This window comes from Entelurus aequoreus, linkage group LG26 (genome assembly GCF_033978785.1).
Source record: "Entelurus aequoreus isolate RoL-2023_Sb linkage group LG26, RoL_Eaeq_v1.1, whole genome shotgun sequence".
In the NCBI taxonomy this organism is placed as follows: domain Eukaryota; kingdom Metazoa; phylum Chordata; class Actinopteri; order Syngnathiformes; family Syngnathidae; genus Entelurus; species Entelurus aequoreus.
Genome location: NC_084756.1, coordinates 37,914,417 through 37,936,916, shown reverse-complemented (window position 1 = coordinate 37,936,916; position 22,500 = coordinate 37,914,417). Strand labels below are relative to the sequence as shown.

Genomic DNA, 22,500 nt, shown 5'->3' with positions numbered 1-22,500 from the left:
AAGTAATGGGAACCTTGGATAGGTCAATAATTAATTATAACATTTATTTTGATTCAATATTATGTTTTGAGCAATGACAGTTTGAAAGAAGAAAATAAATAGCTTTGTTTTATTAGTCAACATTGCAACTTTTTCTAAATTACATTTAACCTTTAAGCTTTTTTTATTTTACTTTTGTTATGTTTTTGTTTATTTTAATAGTATTTTTAGAATGTGCCGTGGGCCTTTAAAACATTAGCTGTGGGCCGCAAATGGCCTCCGGGGCACACTTTTGACACCCCTGCTATAGATAATAAAAAAAATTAAATGTGATAAATCTATGGATAAAAAGCAGAGCCTGGCGACGCATGCGCGTTTATCATAACTCTCTCTGTCTCTGCCCCTCCCTCACTAATGCTGCTGGGCGCACAATTTGTTTTGTTTTTAACCCCTTCTTAACCCTGAACGTACATTGAAAATACACGCAACCCTAACTCAAAATGCCGGACATTTGAGGCATTGAAGAAACTCCGTCCGGACAGCCCCGCAAAAAAGAGGACATGTCCGGTGAAAAGAGGGCGTATGGTCAGTCTATCCTAGCCCGTTAGCTGCTAGCATGCCGTGTGTTGTGCATTGTTTACACAACGTGCGTTACGCTACTTAATATGTCCGTGTGGAAACTCGTTCGGTACACCTACGAACCGAACCGAAACCCCCGTACCGAAACGGTTCAATACAAATACACGTACCATTACACCCCTACTGGTCACACTTATCATTACACCATGTACCAAATAAAATTGCTCCGAGGTCGGTAAGCACAACCAAAATGAATCCGTACATTAGGCGGTTATAAGGCGCACTGTCGATTTTTGAGAAAATGAAAGGATTTTAAGTGCGAAAACTACGGTACTTCAATTAATCAATTTTTTTGGGGTATTACTAAATGGAGCCCGCGTACCACGAGTGGTATACGTACCACAGTTTGAGAATCACTGGTCTAGCATGTTCTACTACTGTTGGTAAGACTTGGTATTATTAAATTAACAAGCAACAAAATCTGTGGCACAAACATCCTTATAAAAACTAAGTAATGCTGGCTCCTGAGTCCAACTTTATTGGCATCGCCGAGCATTGCACGGAGATCCATCAGGAAGTGAGCGTGTTTGTGGGCGTGGTCATAGGAGTCAAGTGGCGTGCAAGTAGAACAACGAGCAGTGTGACAATTGACAAGTGAAAAATGAGGACCTGTAGTAAACCATCCTTCACGTTGTAATGTGATATGACGGCACTAACACGTCTCAATAATTCCAAGTCAACACACATTTAGGGAATGCTGTATCTGATGGGATTATCAGCAGAAAAAAATGATACCGATACGACCTGAGATCACATTCTTATGCCAACTACGGAACATTCCTATTCTGAAGTACCGTAGTATCAGAGCCGTCACAGAAGCCTGCCTAAATTGTGAATGCTGAAAAGGCGGGCCGGGAAAGTGTACCGTCACTTCTGCCCTGTTGTGTTGAAAGCAATTGTCGCTGTCAGACTGTTGCAGAAATATCCCACTTGTTTATCGGGTTCTGTGTGAAAGGCAAATGTGGGGAAATGCAGGATCTTCTGTTGGGGAAGTTCTGCGGGATCTTTCTGTGAAAGAGGCCGAGCGGAATCCAACTACGCCGCAGCAATTTTTAAAAATTGATTTACAGTACAAATATTTACTTGCCTGTGCCTACGTGCAGAAACTATTGACAGACTTACCGTAACTGGTTTTCACATATTCATCCAACAATATTCTCTTACCTCCTGTGCTCATTGCTGTTTTTGGTTAGTTAGCAGCAGGGTTGTCTCGATACCGATATTTTGGTTCTGGTACCGATACCAAAATGTATTTCGATACTGTTCTAAAAAAAGGGCACCACAAAAAAATGGCATTATTGGCTTTATTTTAACAACAAATCTTAGGGTACTTTAAACATATGTTTATTATTGCAATCCAAGAACAATTTAAATAAAGTAGTGAACATACTATTTGTCTTTTAGTAGTAAGTAAACAAACAAAGACTCCTAATTAGTCTAACGTATGCAGTAACATATTGTGTCATTTATACACCTATTATTTTGTACACATTTTTAAGGACAAACTGTAAAAATGAATTATTAATCTACTTGTTCATTTACTGTTAACATCTGCTTACTTTCTGTTTTAAAATGTTCTATCTACACTTCTGTTAAAATGTAATAATCACTTATTCTTCTCTTCTTTGATACTTTACATTAGTTTTGGATGATACCACACATTTAGGTATCGATCCGATACCAATTAGTTACAGGGTCGTACATTGGTCATAATTTAGGTTCTCGTGTGTCCAGGGACATATTTCCTGACTTTATGAATATAATATGATTTTTTTTTTTTAATAAAAAAGATTTTGTGACGATGAAAAATATTGATGTAATCATAGTAGTATGGACTAGATACGCTCTTGTACTTGGTATCATTACAGTGGATGTCAGGTGTAGATCCACCCATGGCATTTGTTTACATTATGACGCCGGTGAGCTATTGCATCCTCCTACGGTGTGTAGTGAAGCATGTTTAGCTATTCCTCGTCCTGCAGTTATAGTGGTAAAGTAAAAAAAAAACATATTTTATTTGTCACTATGGAGGCCAGGATTAGTGATTTAGAAGTAGCTAAAACACTGCGGATTGCGGATGGACATTATCCGCTAGCTAGCTAGCCATGTCTTAAAGCAGCTCTTCTTGAGGGCGTTTCAGTGTTATAACTTCACCTTTATCTTTACTTTTCAAGCCAAAATGCGTCCATTTTCCCTTTTCTGTCTACAGACTGTGTCTGCTTGTAAGTACTCGGTGATTGTGCGCTGCCAAAAATGCTCCTCTACTCGTAACACCAGCAATGTCATAACGCGACGACGACTAGCCGTCATGCCTATAGTACCATTTTTGACTCATTAGTACTGCGGTACTATACTAGTACCGGTATAGCTTACCACCACCAGGTGTGAATGATTGATGGCTTCAGAAAAACATGTAAAGCGACTTTGGGTACTTAGAAAAGCGCTTTATAAATCCCAGGTATTAGGTATTATTATTATACCATACAACCCTAGTTAGCAGGTATGTTTATCGTTTCCACCCAGCTTTGATGAATAGGAAACAAACATGTACTGTTATTAGCAGTATTAGTATTGTTATTACTCAGGTTCGTTGAGTTGATAGTACAATGGCTTTGTTCTTGTTATTTTTGCGCCGCTTATGCTTTTAGTTTGCGGAGAAGAGACAAGAACCACCGACGAATGAACATCCAGCCTCCATGTTCCCCTCCCAGCCTTTTACTGCTTCATGTCTCTGGGGCTGCACGGTCACACCAGAAATCCTTCTAAAGACACATTTCTCACACTCATGAAGAGTGAAGCCAAACAAAAGCACCGTTCAGCCCCAGCCTGCACGTGACTTTGATGTGTTCTGTCTCTCAAAATCATCACCTGGTGTTTCTTCTCTCTTCTTTCTGCAGTGCACGCTGTGGAAAGTAAGTCCATCTTTTTTGCAGACTGTTTGAGTGCCTTCATTATGATTGTGCTTTGATGTTTAGTGCGCCTTTTGAAACATCTTTTGCTGTTTGATTCTGTTGGTAGAACATTCATCCACGTTTAACCTACGCCTCTAAGTGTTTTTATTGCTATTGTAAGTCACTGTTTACCAAACCAGTTTATTATAGTGGCCTTTTTCTTCCTGCTGAACCAATGAAATGTAGCATACCTGCCCATTGCGAGCACTGTGATATTACTTTTCTAAGCAGCCAGCCAACCACATGATGGCGCCATTATAAAGTCCCGGTCTTACCCAACCAAATGAACCAGGACCATCACCTAAAAAGTGTGATTGGCTTGAAACTTCTCTTACAGGGCTCAATGTGCTCTACATACGTGTCGCAAAACATTTCCAACTGTAATTGTTGCTTTCTTTTGTGTTGGCAGTTCACGACCTTCAGAGTTTTGGTTTAGACAATGTAAGTAGTACTTTCTTGTCTTGGACTGTGTGCAGATTCATAGTTGATATACAGGAACCTCTTGGTGGAAACAAAATTATTTATAGAAAGCCAAAGCATCAAATCGTAAGGTTTATACATTTTGGTGTTGGCTTGCGCGCAGTTTTGGACGCGTCTGTAGTAGAGATGTCCGATATTATCGGCCGATAAATGCTTTAAAATGTAATATCAAAAATGATCGGTATCGGTTTTTTTTATCGGTATCTGTTTTTTGGGGATTTTTTTTATTAAATCAACATAAAAAACACAAGATACACTTACAATTAGTGCACCAACCCAAAAAAACTCTCTCCCCCAGTTACACTCATTCACACAAAAGGGTTGTTTCTTTCTGTTATTAACTTCTGGTTCCTACATTATATATCAATATATATCAATACAGTCTGAAAGGGATACAGTCCGTAAGCACACATGATTGTGCGTGCTGCTGCTCCACTAATAATACTAACCTTTAACAGTTAATTTTACTCATTTTCATGAATTACTAGTTTCTATGTAACTGTTTTTATATTGTTTTACTTTCTTTTTTATTCAAGAATTTTTTTTTAATTTATTTATCTTATTAATTTTTTTCAAAAGGACCTTATCTTCACCATACCTGGTTGTCCAAATTAGGCATAATAATGTGTTGATTCCACGACTGTATATATCGGTATTGGTAATTAAGAGTTGGACAATATCGTATATCGGCAAAAAGCCATTATCGGACATCCCTAGTCTGTAGTCTTTGCAGTTTTGCAGTCTGGCTACGTTGTGATGTCACAAGGAGGTGGACGTACGTATTTGGACATAAAGTAAAGCTCTCAGCCAGAAGGGGGAGGAGCTGCTTTTTTAAATGCAGTCAAAATCAATTGGCGAGTGTATTGTGAATTTATATAATGTTAAGTTCATTTTCAACTGTGTCTGTAGGGTTGACTTCAAGATGTACTGTATATTTAAAACGGTGCACATTTTTAAAAGATAATTTGATACTTTTGAAAGGGGGGGGGGGGCGTGGTTTCATTTGCAAACTGTGAAAAAAAAAAAAGGTGAAAACATCAAATAACAAAAAATACATTAAAAGGAGCACAGAGCTTATGCAGCCAGTTGCCACTTCAGCGGCGCAATTTCTACATACAGCTACAAAGTAAAACAACGAAAACCCCCAAAAAGTAGCAAATAATACATATTGCGCTCATACGGTTGCACCACGCATAAAAAAACAAAACAATTTCAACACCCACATACTGTACCCACCATGGTGGCCTCTGCAGTGCTCCACGTCATCGTCAGCAGGGCTTGGCGCACGGCGAGGGACAGGAACAGACCCAACAAAGCAACCAAGAGAGCAAACTCCATCCTAGGCTGCCCACTAGCACCCCGCCAACGTCCGGTCCGCGTAGATGAGCGAGAATCCGCCTAAGGAGGCTGAAGTGTTCGACACACGCTCATTCATCTCTGCAGCCCCCGTCTCTTTGTCCGCATCTCCCCCGGTCTCTCTTTGCGGATTCCGGTGTGGCAGAGAGCCAGCAGCTGGTCTGTGGTGCAAACGTGGCCAGAAGGCTCCCCCAGGCAGTTCCAAAAGTTCACAAATAAAAGTGCCAGCCTTAGTTGTAGTCCCAAAAAAGGCCCGAATCAAAAGGCAGAAAACACCCAACAAAAGGAGGATGCACCAGCAGAGCTCCTGCAACCTGCAACGCTATCTTGGGGGAAAAAGGTGCGTTTTAAATGTAGATTTTTTTAAAAATCTTAATTGGTCCTTTTAAAGGAATCGTAACCTGAATTGCATCGGTCCTACTGGAAGTTATATAAATAGAAAAGATCAGGGGCCGTACTTATCAAGCTTCTTAGAGTGCCATTTTACACTTAAGTCCTGAGAATTTGCGAAATTTAGTCCTACTCTCAAACTTAAGAATAAAAGCTTTTTATCAACGTTCTTAAGTCTAAGAATCACTCCTACTCTCCACGATATTTAAGAGACCTTCAGAGGTGTCTTAAGTGGTTAGGAGTTGCCAGCAGGGGATGGCACTGAGGCGAGAGAGACGTGTGCGAACGTTCAGGGAACGGAACAATGTTGTTGTTTTTTTTGATGACGAGCAGCTGATCAAACGGTATCGTTTAGACAGAGCGGGTATTATTTTTGTCACAGATTTAATACTTTTCGATTTCTTGTTGATTTCTGCATGTGGCTGCAGTGGGCTAGTATATATAGAGCCACCCACACCAGTTTCAAATTAGTTGCCTAATTAATGAATTGGAAAGAAAATGTTATGACAGTAGCGTATGTGTGTGGCCGTGAGGTGAGTGACGTCAGTGAGTGTGTGGGCGGTAGAAGAGAGGGAGCGGTAGCGTGAGTGCCGGCGGGGACTAGTTTGTTTTGTATTATTTTTGGAAACTTAAATATTTCCAAGATATTTCTTTATTCTTAGACAACGGATTCCCTTTCGTGATTGGTCATTTCTATGGACACAGAAATTACGTCACCTAAAATTGCGTTTACGGCACATAGTAATGTCGTAATTCAGCTCTGAGTGTGACACTTAAGATTCAGTCCTACACTTCGCTGAAAGTGTGAGTAAGACGCTTGATAACTAACTTTTAAGTGCAGCTTTCAGCGAAGAATTTATTTACTCTTAAGTCAACTCTTAGCAGACTTCTTAGGAGTCATTCTAAGAAGCTTGATAAGTACGGCCCCAGAACATTAACCAGTGTAGGCACAGTGTTTTATTTTTTTACTTAAACTAATCGATAGATTACTTTATCTGATTACCGTATTTTGGGAGTATAAGTCGCTCCGGAGTATAAGTCGCACAGGCCGAAAATGCATAATAAAGAAGGAAAAAAACATATAAGTCGCATTTTTGGGGAAAATGTATTTGATAAAAGCCAACACTAAGAATAGACATTTGAAAGGCAATTTAAAATGTCTAAAGAATAGTGAACAACAGGCTGAATAAGTGTACGTTATATGAGGCATAAATAACCAACTGAGAAGGTGCCTGGTATGTTAACGTAACATATTATGGTAAGAGTCATTCAAATAACTATAACATATAGAACATGCTATACTTTTACCAAACAATCTGTCACTCCTAACCGCTAAATCCCATGAAATCTTATACGTCTAGTCTCTTACGTGAATGAGATCAATATTATTTGATATTTTACGCTAATGTGTTAATCATTTCACACTAAAGTCGCTCCTGAGTATAAGTCGCACCCAAACTATGAAAAAAACTGCGACTTATACCGTATTTCCTTGAATAGCCGCAGGGGCGCTAATTAATTTAAAACCTCTTCTCACCCATGCGTTTACCAAAAGCAGGCGAGATTGCCATGCATGCGGTAATTATTTTAAAACCTCTTCTCACTCCAGCGCTTACCTTATCATGAAAAGCACATTTAATAAAAAAAAATGTTATTATGGTCTTACCTTTAGGTATAAATGAGTCCATGCCAGCTCCTTTTGAAGAAAAGCATCGATATAGAAGTCTTCCTTCAGTTTTAAAAGTCTCTCTGTCTCGATGGAGATCTTCCTGCTTCGATTGAAAGTCCAGTTTAGAAAACTGTTTTATTTTAGATATGTAATCCTCCATGGTAAAATAAATGGCTGCGCACTATTGCTGCTGTTGTCTTCTTCTGCAGCACAGGTCTTCTGCAGTACCAGCAGTCGCAAGAAGGATCACTAGCGCCCTCTACCACCAGGAGGCGGGAGTCATTTAATGACTCATGTTTGACCCGGCGGAAGTGCCAAGCATGCGCTAATTATTTTGCGAATCGAGTTTGACCCGGCTGTAATTCTAGGCATGCGAATACCATATTCCCGGCGCCAATTCAAGGAAATACGGTAGTCCGAAAAATAAGGTACTCGACTATTTTAACAAACTAAATTTTTTTTTTTCCGTTTTACTTTTGTAGCTGTATGTAGAAATAGTGTTTCTGAAGTGGCAACTGGTTGCAACAGCTATGCTCTCAATGTCTTATGTTCTTTAATGTACCAATATGGTGCCGCTGTCGTACTGTGCTCTGTTGCATTTTTCTTTGTTTCTTGCATTGAGCAAGAGCCCAGTCAATTTCCTTGTGTGTTAAACATAATTGGCCATTAAATCTGATTCCGATAAATGACTACAATAATCAATAGTTGCGGCCCCAGCTGGAGTCTGCCTCAACTTTTACGAATATTTTCCCCAAAGTGGGGGTCAAAATGGAATTTACACTACTTTGGGTGATTTAATTGAATGGTCGCTTGGTAAGGATATTTGACATGCTGGTGACGAAGCATCTCTAATCTGTTCAGATCAACATGACCCATGTGATAAAACACCTGTCGTTTGGTAAGGATTACCCAGGCATCGTCAACCCTCTGGACGGGACGCACGTCACGGCACCACAAGGTCAGTCCAGCATTAACATTCAGCATTTTTCTACTCCCATACCTGTCGCCCGGCACCGACTGCAGAACAGGAAGTCGGTGTCAGAAAGCACAACACCCGACACAAGATGTGGCTACTTTTGGGCTTCTTTTTAATGAAAGAAACAAGATGGTGGTGTGACATGAATGAGTGGACACGCTAGTGTAAAAGTCCCATAGGTGTATTTGGATTGTACAGAGGGCTTTCTCCTCGTCGTCCTCAGCAACGGATGCCCATCCCAATGGCCATGAAGGTGCCAAACGTCCCCCCGCTCTGCATCATGGTCTTCCCCACACCTCCCATGAGCTCCCGTCCTCGCATGCCGATTCTGCAGACCAAAGAAAACTGCTGTGTTCCGCTCATGAGCAGAGAGCAGCTTTTGTAAATAAACCAGGGAGCCTACCTGATGCACGAGAAAGTACCAAACATGGCACCGGCAGCGATTCCGACGGCAAAGCCCATCATAAAGCCCATCTTGACCCGGTCGAAACAGCTGGGCTGGGTCTGCCCATACGGTCCGACAGCAACCGGCATCTGGAGAAGGAAGAGGTGCGGAGGACATTTTAATGTAAAAGTATTCTTCCCAACACGTGTCTGGATATGTTTGTAACTGAAACAATGCGTGAACGTGCAACCTTGAATACGTCTACAACAGTGTTTTTCAACCTTTTTTGAGCCAAGGCACATTTTTTTCATTGAAAAAATGCGGAGGCACACCGCCAGCAGAAAACATTAAAAAATGAAACTCAGCAGCCGATATTGACAGTAAAAAGTTGTTCTTGCAATTGTTGGATATGAATTTAAACCATAACCAAACATGTATCACTATAGCTCTTGTCTCAAAGTATGTGTACTGTCACCACCTGTCATATCACACCCTGACTTATTTTGAGTTTTTTGGTGTTTTCCTTTGTGTAGTGTTTTAGTTTTTGTCTCCCGCTCCTATTTTGGTGGCTTTTTTTCTGTAGCAGTTTCATGTCTTCCTCTATGCACTATTCCTCACACCTGCTTTGTTTTAGCAATCAAGAGTCAGACTATTTAATTTGTTGCTATTCTCCTTGTTGATTGTCATGTCATGTACGGAAGTACTTTGTGGACGCCTTCTCAGCTCCACACGCGGCAAGTCTTTGCTGTCGTCCAGCATTCTGTGTTTGTTTACTTTGCAGCCAGTTCAGTTCTAGTTGCGTTTTGCATGGTCTTCCCTAAGCTTCAATGCCTTTTCTTAGTGGCACTCCCCTTCTGTTTACTTTTGGATTGAGCATTAGATACCCTTTTACCTGCGCACTGCCTCCCGCTGTCATCTGCATATTGTGATCACGACAACAAACCATGTTTCCGACATCTACAAAGCAATTAGCTACCGGCTGCCACCCACTGATATGGAAGAGTATTACACGGTTACTCTGCTGCACTCTAGACCAGTGTTTTTCAACCACTGTGCCGCGGCACACTAGTGTGTTGTGAGATACAGTCTGGTGTGCCGTTGGAGATTATCTATTTTCACCTATTTGGGTTAAAAATATTTTGCAAACCAGTAATTATAGTCTGCAAATGATGTGTTATTGTTGAGTGTCAGTGCTGTCTAGAGCTCGGCAGAGTAACCATGTAATACTCTTCCATATCAGTAGGTGGCAGCCAGTAACTAATTGCTCTGTAGATGTCGGAAACAGCGGGAGGCAGCGTGCAGGTAAAAAGGTGTCTAATGCTTAAACCAAAAATAAACAAAAGGTGAGTGCCCCTAAAAAAAGGCATTGAAGCTTAGGGAAGGCTATGCAGAACCAAACTAAAACTGAACTGGCTACAAAGTCAACAAAAACAGAATGCTGGACGACAGCAAAGACTTACTGCGGAGCAAAGGCAATGTACATCTGAACATGACATGACAATCAACAATGTCCCCACAAAGACTGATACAAACAACTGAAATATTCTTGATTGCTAAAACAAAGATGCGGGAAATATCGCTTACAGGAAGACATGAAACTGCTACAGGAAAATACCAACAAAAGAAAAAGACAAAAAGCCACCAAAATAGGAGCGCAAGACAACAACTAAAACACAAAACAGGAAAATAGCAAAAACTTCAAAATAAGTCAGGGTGTGATGTGACAGGTGGTGACAGTACACCTACTTTGAGACAAGAGCTATAGTGATGCATGCTTGGTTATGCTTTAAAGTCATATCCAACAATTGCGACAACGACTTTTTACTGTCAACTGAGTTTTGTTTTTTAATTATTTCTGCTGGTGGTGTGCCTCTGCATTTTTTCAACGCTAAAAATGTGCCTTGGCTCAAAAAAGGTTGAAAAACACTGCTCTAGACAGCACCGACCCTCAACAACGGCACAATATTTGCGGATTATAATTATTGGTTTGCAAAAAAAAATAGTTTTTTACCCAATTAGGTGAAATGACATCATCTTAGACGGCACACCAGACTGTATCTCACGGCACACTAGTGTGCTGCGGCACAGTGGTTGAAAAACACTGCACTAGTGTGCTGCGGCACAGTGGTTGAAAAACACTGGTCTACAAGACTGGTTAATCATTTGAGTAGGTGATAACAGCCCCTGGACTGTGTCCAGTGGTACATGGTTTTTGATTGAAACAGTTATTAGTAGATTGCACAGTCCAGTAAATATTCCGTACAATTGACAACTAAATAGTAACACCCCAATAAGTTGTTCAACTTGTTTAAGTCGGGGTCCACGTTAATCAATTCATGGTAGCCTAGTTAGCGTCGTCTGACAAGAGATGTTCTTAGTTTGTCCCCTTCATGGTACCAATACCAGGTTACTCTTTCGTTCGTCACAAACACTACATCCATAGTAAAAAAAATGTCTTAATTTCGAGTGAGAATCGTCCGTAGCGCTAGTTTAGCATGCTAAGCTAGTTAGCATGCTAAACTAGCTAGCTGGCCAACGTCACTTGTGGCCTTGACAGCAAAACACGAACAATCTGAAAGCTGCTCGTGTGAAGTAAGTAGTTACCGTCACTGATTTTTTTGTTCCAAACAAGCTTCCTTTGCTGGTCTTCGGTTGAAGGTTTATAAACGCGTACTTGAGCGTGGGAGCTTTTTAAATGTCTTTCTGTCAGACCTCCATAGCCGGAAGTTGGAAGACAGGAAATGTAACCAAGATGGTGAATTAGCTGCGACTAAATGAACAGCGACTTGCAGTGGCACATTTTAGTACTACAAGCTTTTTAATGCTCCAAAGCATTCCCACAATACGGTTTTCCACACCGAAATGCATCTATTTCTTATTCAACTTCTTCTTCTCCAGATTTTGGTGCGTTCTACCTTCCACATTTTTCACCCGATTCAAAGCGTTCCAACTTCAAACTGTTCAGCCTATTCGGGAATCGCAGGCTTTCCATTGACAAATTCCAAAAATTCCCGGATTTCCCAGAATTCCAGGTTTTCCGGGACATTTTTCCCAATCAAAATGGGTTCTACATGTAAAGCGACTTTGGGTACTTAGAAAAGCGCTATATAAATCCCAGGTATTATTATTATTAAAATGATTTTTCAAACTTCCACCATTTCCACATTTTTCAACCTATTCAAACCATTCCACCTTCAACATATTACGCTCACCCTATCCATTCAAACTTCCCATTTTCCAAGTTCAAAAGAATTCCAGGATTTTCCAGAATTCCAGGTTTTCCGGGACATTTTTCCCATTCAAAATGAATTGGCCATTTTTCAAACTTCCACCATTTCCACATTTTTCAACCTATTCAAACCATTCCACCTTCAACATATTCCACTCACCCTAGCCATTCAAAAAATGTTTCCAAGTTCAAAACAATTCCAGGGTTTTCCAGAATTCCTGGTTTTCCAGAGCCCTATTTCCACCCTTTTTTTTTTGGCGACTACTCCTCCCACATTTTTCAACGCATTTCACCTGTTCTACCGTCGAAACATTCCTCTTAATCAGGACAAAAAAACAAAGCCATGAATTGATTAACGTGGACCCCGACTTAAACAAGTTGAAAAACTTATTCGGGTGTTACCATTTAGTGGTCAATTGTACGGAATATGTACTGTACTGTGCAATCTACTAATAAAAGTTTCAATCAATCAATCAAAATTGTTCTTTGAACTGGAAAAATTCCCAGTTTTCCCGAAATTCCAGGAATTCCATAATACAATTTCTCAATTCAACATGTTACTGCTTCAACATTTCTCGACCGATTTGGAAAATGTCAACCCCAACCATTTCAACTCATTCAGACCATTCAAGTTTCTCTTCCACCATTTCCACATTTTTCAACCTATTCAAACCATTCCACCTTCAACATATTCCTCTCACCCTAGCCATTCAAATTTCCCCTTTTCCAAGTTAAAAAAAATTCCAGGGTTTTCCAGAATTCCTGGTTTTCCGGAGCCCTATTTCCACCCTTTTTTTCTGGCGATTACTCCTTCCACATTTTTCAACACATTTCAGCCGATTTTGCCGTGCTCTACCTTCCACATGTTTCACCCGATTCAAAGCGTTCCAACTTCAAACTGTTCAACCTATTCGGAAATCGCGGGCTTTCCATTGACAAATTCCATAAATTCCCGGATTTCCCAGAATTCCAGGTTTTCCGGGACATTTATCCCATTCAAAAGGAATTGGCCATTTTTCAAACTTCCACCATTTCCACATTTTTCAACCAATTCAAACCATTCCACCTTCAACATATTACACTCACCCTAGCCATTCAAACTTCCCCTTTTCCAAGTTCAAAAAAATTCCAGGATTTTCCAGATTTCCTGATTTTCCAGAGCCCTATTTCCACCCTTTTTTCTGGCGACTACTCCTTCCACATTTTTGAACACATTTCAACCGTTCTACCGTCAAAACATTCCTCTTAATCAGGACTAAAAATTTAGGTTTTTTTAGAACTGGCAAAATTCCCGGTTTTCCCGAAATTCCAGGAATTCTGTAATACAATTTCTCAATTCAACATGTTACTGCTTCAACATTTCTCGACCGATTTGGACAATTTCTACTCATTCAGCCCATTCAAGTTTTTTTTTACAATTTTCCAAAAAATTCCCGCTTTTCCAGAAATTCCCATTGAAATGAATGGGACATTCTTTAAACTTCCACAATCCCCACATCCTTCAACCCATTCAAACCATTCCACCTTCGACACATTCCACCATTCTGAAAATTCAAACTTCCCCTTTTCCAAGTTCAAAAATGAATTGGCCATTTTTCAAACTTCCACCATTTCCACATTTTTCAACCTATTCAAACCATTCCACCTTCAACATATTACACTCCCCTTTTCCAAGTTCAAAAAAATTCCATGGTTTTCCCAGAATTCCTGGTTTTCCAGAGCCCTATTGCCACCCTTTTTTTTTGGCGACTACTCCTCCCACATTTTTCAACGCATTTCAACTTTTCTACCGTCAAAATATTCCTCTTAATCAGGACAAAAAAACGAAGTTGTTCTTTGAACTGGAAAAATTCCCAGTTTTCCCGAAATTCCAGGATTTCCGTAATACAATTTCTCAATTCAACATGTTACTGCTTCAACATTCCTCGACCGATTTGGAAAATTAAAACCCCAACCATTTCAACTCATTCAGACCATTCAAGTTTTTTTTACAATTTAAAAAAAAAATTCCCGCTTCTCCAGAAATTCTCACATTTTTGGGAAATTCCCATTGAAATGAAAAATTCCCGGATTTCCCAGAATTCCAGGTTTTCCGGGACATTTTTCCCATTCAAAAGGAATTGGGCATTTTTCAAACTTCCACCATTTCCACATTTTTCAACCTATTCAAACCATTCCACTTTCAACATATTACACTCACCCTAGCCATTCAAACTTCCCCTTTTCCAAGTTCAAAAAAATTCCAGGATTTTCCAGATTTCCTGATTTTCCAGAGCCCTATTTCCACCCTTTTTTCTGGCGACTACTCCTTCCACATTTTTAAACGCATTTCAACCGTTCTACCGTCAAAACATTCCTCTTAATCACGACTAAAAATTAAGTTTTTTTAGATCTGGGAAAATTCCAGGAATTCCGTAATACAATTTCTCAACTCAACATGTTACTGCGTCAACATTTCTTGACCGATTTGGACAATTTCTACTCATTCAGCCCATTCAAGTTTTTTTTTACAATTTTCCAAAAAATTCCCGCTTTTCCAGGAATTCCCACATTTTTGGGAAATTCCCATTGAAATGAATGGGACATTCTTTAAACTTCCTCAATTCCCACATTCTTCAACCCATTCAAACCATTCCACCTTCGACACATTCCACCATTCTGAAAATTCAAACTTCCCCTTTTCCAAGTTCAAAAATGAATTGGCCATTTTTCAAACTTCCACCATTTCCACATTTTTCAACCTATTCAAACCATTCCACCTTCAACATATTCCACTCCCCTTTTCCAAGTTCAAAAAAATTCCAGGGTTTTCCCAGAATTCCTGGTTTTCCAGAGCCCTATTGCCACCCTTTTTTCTGGAGACTACTCCTCCCACATTTTTTAACGCATTTCAACTGTTCTACCGTCAAAATATTCCTCTTAATCAGGACAAAAAAACGAAGTTGTTCTTTGAACTGGAAAAATTCCCAGTTTTCCCGAAATTCCAGGATTTCCGTAATACAATTTCTCAATTCAACATGTTACTGCTTCAACATTTTTCGACCGATTTGGAAAATTAAAACCCCAACCATTTCAACTCATTCAGACCGTTCAAGTTTTTTTTACAATTAAAACAAAAATTCCCGCTTCTCCAGAAATTCTCACATTTTTGGGAAATTCCCATTGAAATGAAAAATTCCCGGATTTCCCAGAATTCCAGGTTTTCCGGGACATTTTTCCCATTCAAAAGGAATTGGCCATTTTTCAAACTTCCACCATTTCCACATTTTTCAACCAATTCAAACCATTCCACCTTCAACATATTACACTCACCCTAGCCATTCAAACTTCCCCTTTTCCAAGTTCAAAAAAATTCCAGGATTTTCCAGATTTCCTGATTTTCCAGAGCCCTATTTCCACCCTTTTTTCTGGCGACTACGCCTTCCACATTTTTAAACGCATTTCAACCGTTCTACCGTGAAAACATTCCTCTTAATCAGGACAAAAAAATTTAGTTTTTTTTAGAACTGGCAAAATTCCCGGTTACATGTTACTGCTTCAACATTTCTCGACCGATTTGGACAATTTCTACTCATTCAGCCCATTCAAGTTTTTTTTTACAATTTTCCAAAAAATGCCCGCTTTTCCAGAAATTCCCACATTTTTGGGAAATTCCCATTGAAATGAATGGGACATTCTTTAAACTTCCACAATCCCACATCCTTCAACCCATTCAAACTATTTCACCTTCGACACATTCCACCATTCTGAAAATTCAAACTTCCCCTTTTCCAAGTTCCAAAATGAATTGGCCATTTTTCAAACTTCCACCATTTCCACATTTTTCAACCTATTCAAACCATTCCACCTTCAACATATTCCACTCCCCTTTTCCAAGTTCAAAAAAATGCCAGGGTTTTCCCAGAATTCCTGATTTTCCAGAGCCCTATTGCCACCCTTTTTTTGGGGGCGACTACTCCTCCCACATTTTTCAACGCATTTCAACTGTTCTACCGTCAAAATATTCCTCTTAATCAGGACAAAAAAACGAAGTTGTTCTTTGAACTGGAAAAATTCCCAGTTTTCCCAAAATTCCAGGATTTCCGTAGTACAATTTCTCAATTCAACATGTTACTGCTTCAACATTTCTCAACCGATTTGTAAAATTAAAACCCCAACCATTTCAACTCATTCAGACCATTCAAGTTTTTTTACAATTTAAAAAAAAATTCCCGCTTTTCCAGAAATTCTCACATTTTTAGGAAATTCCCATTGAAATGAATGGGACATTTTTCAAACTACCCCTTTTCCAAATTCACACACATGGTTTTCCACACCAAAATGCATCTATTTGTTATTAAACTTCTTCGTCTCCAGATTTTGGCGCGCTATATCTTCCACATTTTTCACCCGATTCAAACCGTTCCAACTTCAAACTGTTCAGCCTAGTCGGGAATCGCGGGCTTTCCATTGACAAATTGCAAAAATTCCCGGATTTCCCAGAATTCCAGGTTTTCCGGGACATTTTTCCCATTCAAAAGGAATTGGCCATTTTTCAAACTTCCACCATTTCCACATTTTTCAACCAATTCAAGCCATTCCACCTTCAACATATTCCACTCATCCTGGACATTCAAACTTCCCCTTTTCCAAGTTCAAAAAGAGGCCAGGATTTTCCAGAATTACTGGTTTTCCAGAGCCCTATTTCCACCCTTCTTTCTGGCGACTACTCCTTCCACATTTTTCAACACATTTCAACCGTTCTACCGTCAAAACATTCCTCTTAATCAGGACTAAAAATTAAGTTTTTTTAGAACTGGGAAAATTCCAGGAATTCCGTAATACAATTTCTCAACTCAACATGTTACTGTGTCAACATTTCTTGACCGATTTGGAAAATTTCTACTCATTCAGCCTATTCAAGTTTTTTTTACAATTTTCCAAAAAATTCCCGCTTTTCCAGAAATTCCCACATGGGAAATTCCCATTGAAATGAATGGGACATTCCCACAATCCCCACATTCTTCAAACCATTCCACCTTTGACACATTCCACCATTCTGAAAATTCAAACTACCCTTTTTCCAAGTTCAAAAAATTTCCATATTTTCCCAAAATTCCCTAATACTATTTACTACTTCAACATTTCTTGCCCAATTTAAACAATTCTGACACCAACCAATTCAGCTCATTCAGGTAATTCATGCACTTAATCATTTTTTAAAAATCCAGCTTTTCCCAAAATTCCCAAATTTCCAGGAAGTTCCCATTGATATGAATGGGACATTTTTCCAAGTTGTACAATTCCCACATTTTTCAACCTATTCAAACTAGGGATGTCCGATAATATCGGCCGGCCGATATTATCGGCCGATAAATGCGTTAAAATGTAATATCGGAAATTATCGGTATCGTTTTTTTTTATTATCTGTATCGTTGTTGTTGTTTTTTTTGTTTTTTTTATAAAATCAACATAAAAAACACAAGATACACTTACAATTAGTGCACCAACCCAAAAAACCTCCCTCCCCCCATTTCTTTCTGTTATCAATATTCTGGTTCCTACATTATATATCAATAAATATCAATACAGTCTGCAAGGGATACAGTCCGTAAGCACACATGATTGTGCGTGCTGCTGCTCCACTAATAGTACTAACCTTTAACAGTTAATTTTACTCATTTTCATTAATTACTAGTTTTCTATGTAACTGTTTTTATATTGTTTTACTTTCTTTTTTATTCAAGAAGATGTTTTTAATTTAGTTATCTTATTTTATTATTTTTTTTAAAAGTACCTTATCTTCACCATACATAGTTGTCCAAATTAGGCATAATAATGTGTTAATTCCACGACTGCATATATCGGTTGATATCGGTATTGGTTGATATCGGTATCGGTAATTAAAGAGTTGGACAATATCGGAATATCGGATATCGCAAAAAGCCATTATCGGACATCCCTAATTCAAACCATTCCAACATTAACACATTCCACTCATCCTGGACATTCAAACTTAACACTTTCCCAAGTACCAAACCAAATTCCCGTTTTCCTGGAAATTCAAACTCTTCAATATTCAAGTCATTTCAGCGTTTAAACGATTTCAACATTCAAACCATTCTTACATTCATGCTACATTCTGTCAGCATTTCAGTTCAACTTCAGCATTGGAGCATTCACACCTCATCTAGTTAATTATGAAATTGTAATTGTTTCATATCATTATCTCATTGTGTGTGTTTTTGTCCTCCAGCTTCAATGATGTACCAGTATTTTGTAAAGATTGTTCCCACCGTATACATGAAGACAGATGGCGAGGTGAGTGCTGTTTAAAAGAAAATGTCTGTGTGACGAATGCTGTCCAATGCTGTGACTTTTTTTTTTTTTTTTTTGTCTCTGCAGGTTGTCAAAAGCAACCAATTCTCAGTCACCAGACATGAAAAAGTTGCCAACGGCCTGATAGGCGACCAGGGCCTGCCAGGTGTCTTCGTTTTGTACGAGCTGTCACCCATGATGGTGAAATTTACCGAGAAACACCGGTAAGACTGCCTCTGCCATTTTTAAAGGTAGATAATATATCATAAACAAATATTTTAAATGGGATGGAGTGGATTTACACACTCTTAAGAAAACTCATTTTCTAAAGATTCAAACCAGGGTTTCCCACACATTAATTTATTTGTGGCGGCCCGCCACAAAATAATTACGTGCGCCACAAATTTAAAAAAATAAATAAATAAAAATATATATTTATATATATATATATATATATTTATTAATTTTTTGTCCTCTCCAGCTTCTCAGGCAAATCATATAGTTGAAGTAGATGCCCATATCGGCTGTTCAGATTTACTTTACAAAAGAGAAGTGTAGGATACTTCTCTTGTTGCCTTATTTGTATTTGACTTTATTAAATGTATTTATATTAGAAACACAACATGTGTATATAACAAAGGGTGCAAAGTCTGCAGGCAGTAGGAAACACATGGTTAAGTGTAGGGAGTAAAACTGATGGCAGTCTAAAGTTCAAGATTTTTGGAGCTCTTTGTTCAGTGGATCAGATGTTTGATGAAGCTCTGTGTCTATCTACCACCACTACTGTGTTCTGTTTATTTGTTACTGACTGTGGCAGGACACCTCTGCCTCTGTTTCACTTTATGTTGCTGGTAAATAATATGGTTGTAGTAGTAGGCTAAAGTTAAATTATTTAGTATGCACTAATTAAAGGGGCAGAGCTTTGAGACATTTTAGCTTTTATATTTTATAAGATATATTTTTTGTAAGAACCACAATTAATAAATATATTTCAGTGAATAACTTATTGTTCAAATCTGTATATAAATATGTACATAAAGTGTTGTAATTATATTGTAAAATGGATGGATGGATGGATGGACGTTTAAAACAAAACTGTTATTATTAATTAGTAAGTATACATTTTTTGAGCCTTTTTAGAGAAAATCAAATCATTGTAGTAAATTATGCAAATTACTCGATGATGTCATGGTGACCACGCCCATAGCCACGCCCCCACCGCCACAGGTATCTTGGCAGAAGAGATGTCCGATAATATCGGCCGGCCGATATTATCGGCCGATAAATGCTTTAAAATGTAATATCGGAAATTATCGGTATCTGTTTTTTTATTATCGGTATCGTTTTTTTTTTTTTTTTTTTTTTTTTTTTTTTTTTTAATTAAATCAACATAAAAAACACAAGATACACTTACAATTAGTGCACCAACCCAAAAAACCTCCCTCCCCCATTCACACTCATTCACACAAAAGGGTTGTTTCCTTCTGTTATTAATATTGTGGTTCCTACATTATATATCAATATATATCAATATGTGTGTGTTGGATCCACTGTGGACTGGACTTTCACAATGTTATGTCAGACCCACTCGACATCCGTTGCTTTCGGTCTCCCCTAGAGGGGGGGGGGGTTACCCACATATGCGGTCCTCTCCAAGGTTTCTTATAGTCATTCACCGACGTCCCACTGGGGTGAGTTTTTCCTTGCCCGTATGTGGGCTCTGTACCGAGGATGTCGTTGTGGCTTGTACAGCCCTTTGAGACACTTGTGATTTAGGGCTATATAAATAAACATTGATTGATTGATTGAATACAGTCTGCAAGGGATACAGTCCGTAAGCACACATGATTGTGCGTGCTGCTGCTCCACTAATAGTACTAACCTTTAGCAGTTAATTTTACTAATTTTCATTAATTACTAGTTTCTATGTAACTGATTTTATATTGTTTTACTTTCTTTTTTAATTCAAGAAAATGTTTTTAATTTATTTATCTTATTTTATTTTATTAATTTTAAAAAAAAAGGACCTTATCTTCTCCATACCTGGTTGTCCAAATTAGGCATAATAATGTGTTAATTCCACAACTGTATATATCAGTATCGGTATCGGTTGATATCGGTATCGGTAATTAAAGAGTTGGACAATATCGGAATATCGGATATCGGCAAAAAGCCATTATCGGACATCCCTACTTGGCAGTTTATGGGAAACACTGCAAACTATTCACCATTACCGAAGTCGACCCTTCAAGTTACTGCTCGACTGCACTTCCTTAGACACCCACAATGATTTAAAGTAGACAAATTGGAGGCACATGGTGCCTTTACATCTGGAGGGGTCCACAAATGTAGCTTTAATTTGTCAAAGACAATGTTGAATTTATCCGTGCATCGCAAAGTAACGTATTTGATTGACAGATAAGTGCCGTATTGCAGTGATCGTGACGCTAATGAGAAAAAGAATAGGTTCAGTTTTGGCAGTTGATTTTCCTACTACAAATATTTTGCTGTCACAATTCATGTTTGCAGTGTTTTCATGGTGTGAAGTTCACATTTTGTCTCAGCTTGAGTTCCCAGCAATGTTTGGTTTGAACAATATTTAGCGATGTCAAGATTCAGTGAGCCTACGAGAAATGTATTCATCTAGTTTATTAATATTATTAAGAATATTTTCGTGATGCTAACGAATATAACCAAATACGCTACAAAGTGGTCATCTGTTGCTTTCCTGCACAACAACAACTAAGCTTTTAGTTTGGACCAACAATGAATGAATGAATGAATGGAATAAGTTTATTTCGGTCATATAATCAATCATTTTGTGTGACCAGTTTAACAGTACAGATTATACATATTTAACAATCATACACATTTACACACACAAAAGAAAAGAAAAAGAATGACCGAAAAAGGAATAGGCTGAAGCCAAAGCTTCTATTTGCCTATCCTATACCTTCACTGAAAATTAGATTGCCTGGAACACCGTTAAAAAAATCAATGGGATAAAAGTAATCGTTGCTGTATTTTATAATTTTCAATTATTTCACCTTTCAAGGTTTTCTTAAACCTTAACAAAGAAGTACATGTCTTCAGCTCATCACTGAGCTTGTTCCACCTTTTAACTCCCCAGAATCAGAATACCTTTATTGTCATTGTATGGAAACAACAAAATTGGACATCAATCCAGCTCAGTACTTTTAAAACAAACCTACATAAAATAGTCTTAAGACAACAACAATAATAAAACAATTTAAAATTTAAAAACATAAAAAAATGTGGAAAAAACATATTGCACAGTAGATCTTTATCAGAGGTAAGCAAGTAATAAAGTGGTGAGTGTTCAGGTAAGTGCAGAGTTTAGGGCAATAACAGCTGTTTTTCAGTCTATTTGTCCTTGCTCTGATGGTCTTATAGCGCCTCCCTGAGGACAAAAAGTTCAAGCCAGTGGTGACCTGGGTGGGATGAGTCCTTGAGGATGCTGTTTGCTCTCCTGTTGCAGTGTCTCTTATGCAGGTCCTCTAGAGATGTAAACTGAAATAGATTTGTATTTTATATTCCTTCTTACTTTATCTATTTCAAAAATCAATACCCCCCGTTGTATTCCGTTTATATTTACATCGAACACAATTTCCCAACTCATATGGAAACGGGGTTTGTATTTTAATGTCGTGGCAGGCCACTTTAAGGGCGTGGAGGACAACATTGAATGATGTGGTGGGCCTTGAGTTGGACATGTGACCTCCATCCAGCACTCTCATGACCTTGTGTCTCTCTCTCTGTCAGGTCCTTCACTCACTTCCTGACCGGGGTGTGCGCCATCATTGGGGGCGTGTTTACAGGTGAGACTCCACCCCCTGCCCTCCTCGCCACCACCTGCTGCTAAACGGTGGCCTCTCTCCCCTCTTGCAGTGGCGGGCCTCATCGACGCGCTCATCTACCACTCCGCCCGCGCCATCCAGAAGAAGATCGAGCTGGGCAAGGCCTCCTAACCACGCCCCCCCCCCCGTCCACCCTTGCTGGCCTCCCCACCCCACTCCCCCCCGCCCGGGTGGCGCGGCCCCCGAGCGACACGCCGGTGCAAGGACGGGCTGGCGAGAGGTAAGGAGAGGACCGAGCATCTTTTGTGGGTTTAGTCGCGCAGAGGGACGG

General features: G+C 39.1%; 2 protein-coding genes across 4 annotated transcripts in view; one reads left to right on the top strand and one right to left on the bottom strand.

The window, feature by feature from the left end:
* ergic3 (ERGIC and golgi 3) overlaps positions 1-22,500 on the top strand; it is a 41,520-nt gene that overhangs the window by 18,616 nt on the left and 404 nt on the right. Inside the window, exons 8-14 of one of the 3 annotated variants that reach the window (XR_009824699.1) lie at positions 3,516-3,530; positions 3,979-4,010; positions 8,326-8,422; positions 18,290-18,354; positions 18,439-18,575; positions 22,135-22,190; positions 22,261-22,449. Coding sequence is in view for 2 of the 3 variants with exons in the window: in XM_062038082.1 (XP_061894066.1) it covers positions 3,516-3,530; positions 3,979-4,010; positions 8,326-8,422; positions 18,290-18,354; positions 18,439-18,575; positions 22,135-22,190; positions 22,261-22,340 (482 nt within the window). In the remaining variant the exon portion in view is untranslated. Of the gene's footprint in view, positions 1-3,515; positions 3,531-3,978; positions 4,011-8,325; positions 8,423-18,289; positions 18,355-18,438; positions 18,576-22,134; positions 22,191-22,260 lie in introns of all 3 variants that reach the window. The other 2 variants (XM_062038082.1, XM_062038083.1) reach the window with 2 other exon arrangements.
* Positions 8,530-11,584, bottom strand: romo1 (reactive oxygen species modulator 1). Its single transcript, XM_062038084.1, has 3 exons — positions 11,430-11,584; positions 8,844-8,974; positions 8,530-8,768 (listed from the first exon to the last, which is right to left on the bottom strand). The coding sequence occupies exons 2-3, from the start codon at positions 8,972-8,974 to the stop codon at positions 8,660-8,662; spliced, it is 240 nt and encodes a 79-aa protein (XP_061894068.1). The 5' UTR covers positions 11,430-11,584; the 3' UTR covers positions 8,530-8,659.

Coding starts and splice junctions, on each gene's coding strand:
- romo1 (XM_062038084.1), bottom strand. CDS start 8,974: ATGCCGGTTGCTGTCGGACCGTATGGGCAGACCCAGCCCAGCTGTTTC. Junction 8,769..8,843: donor GGTACTTTCTCGTGCATCAG/GTAGGCTCCCTG, acceptor TTTGGTCTGCAG/AATCGGCATGCGAGGACGGG.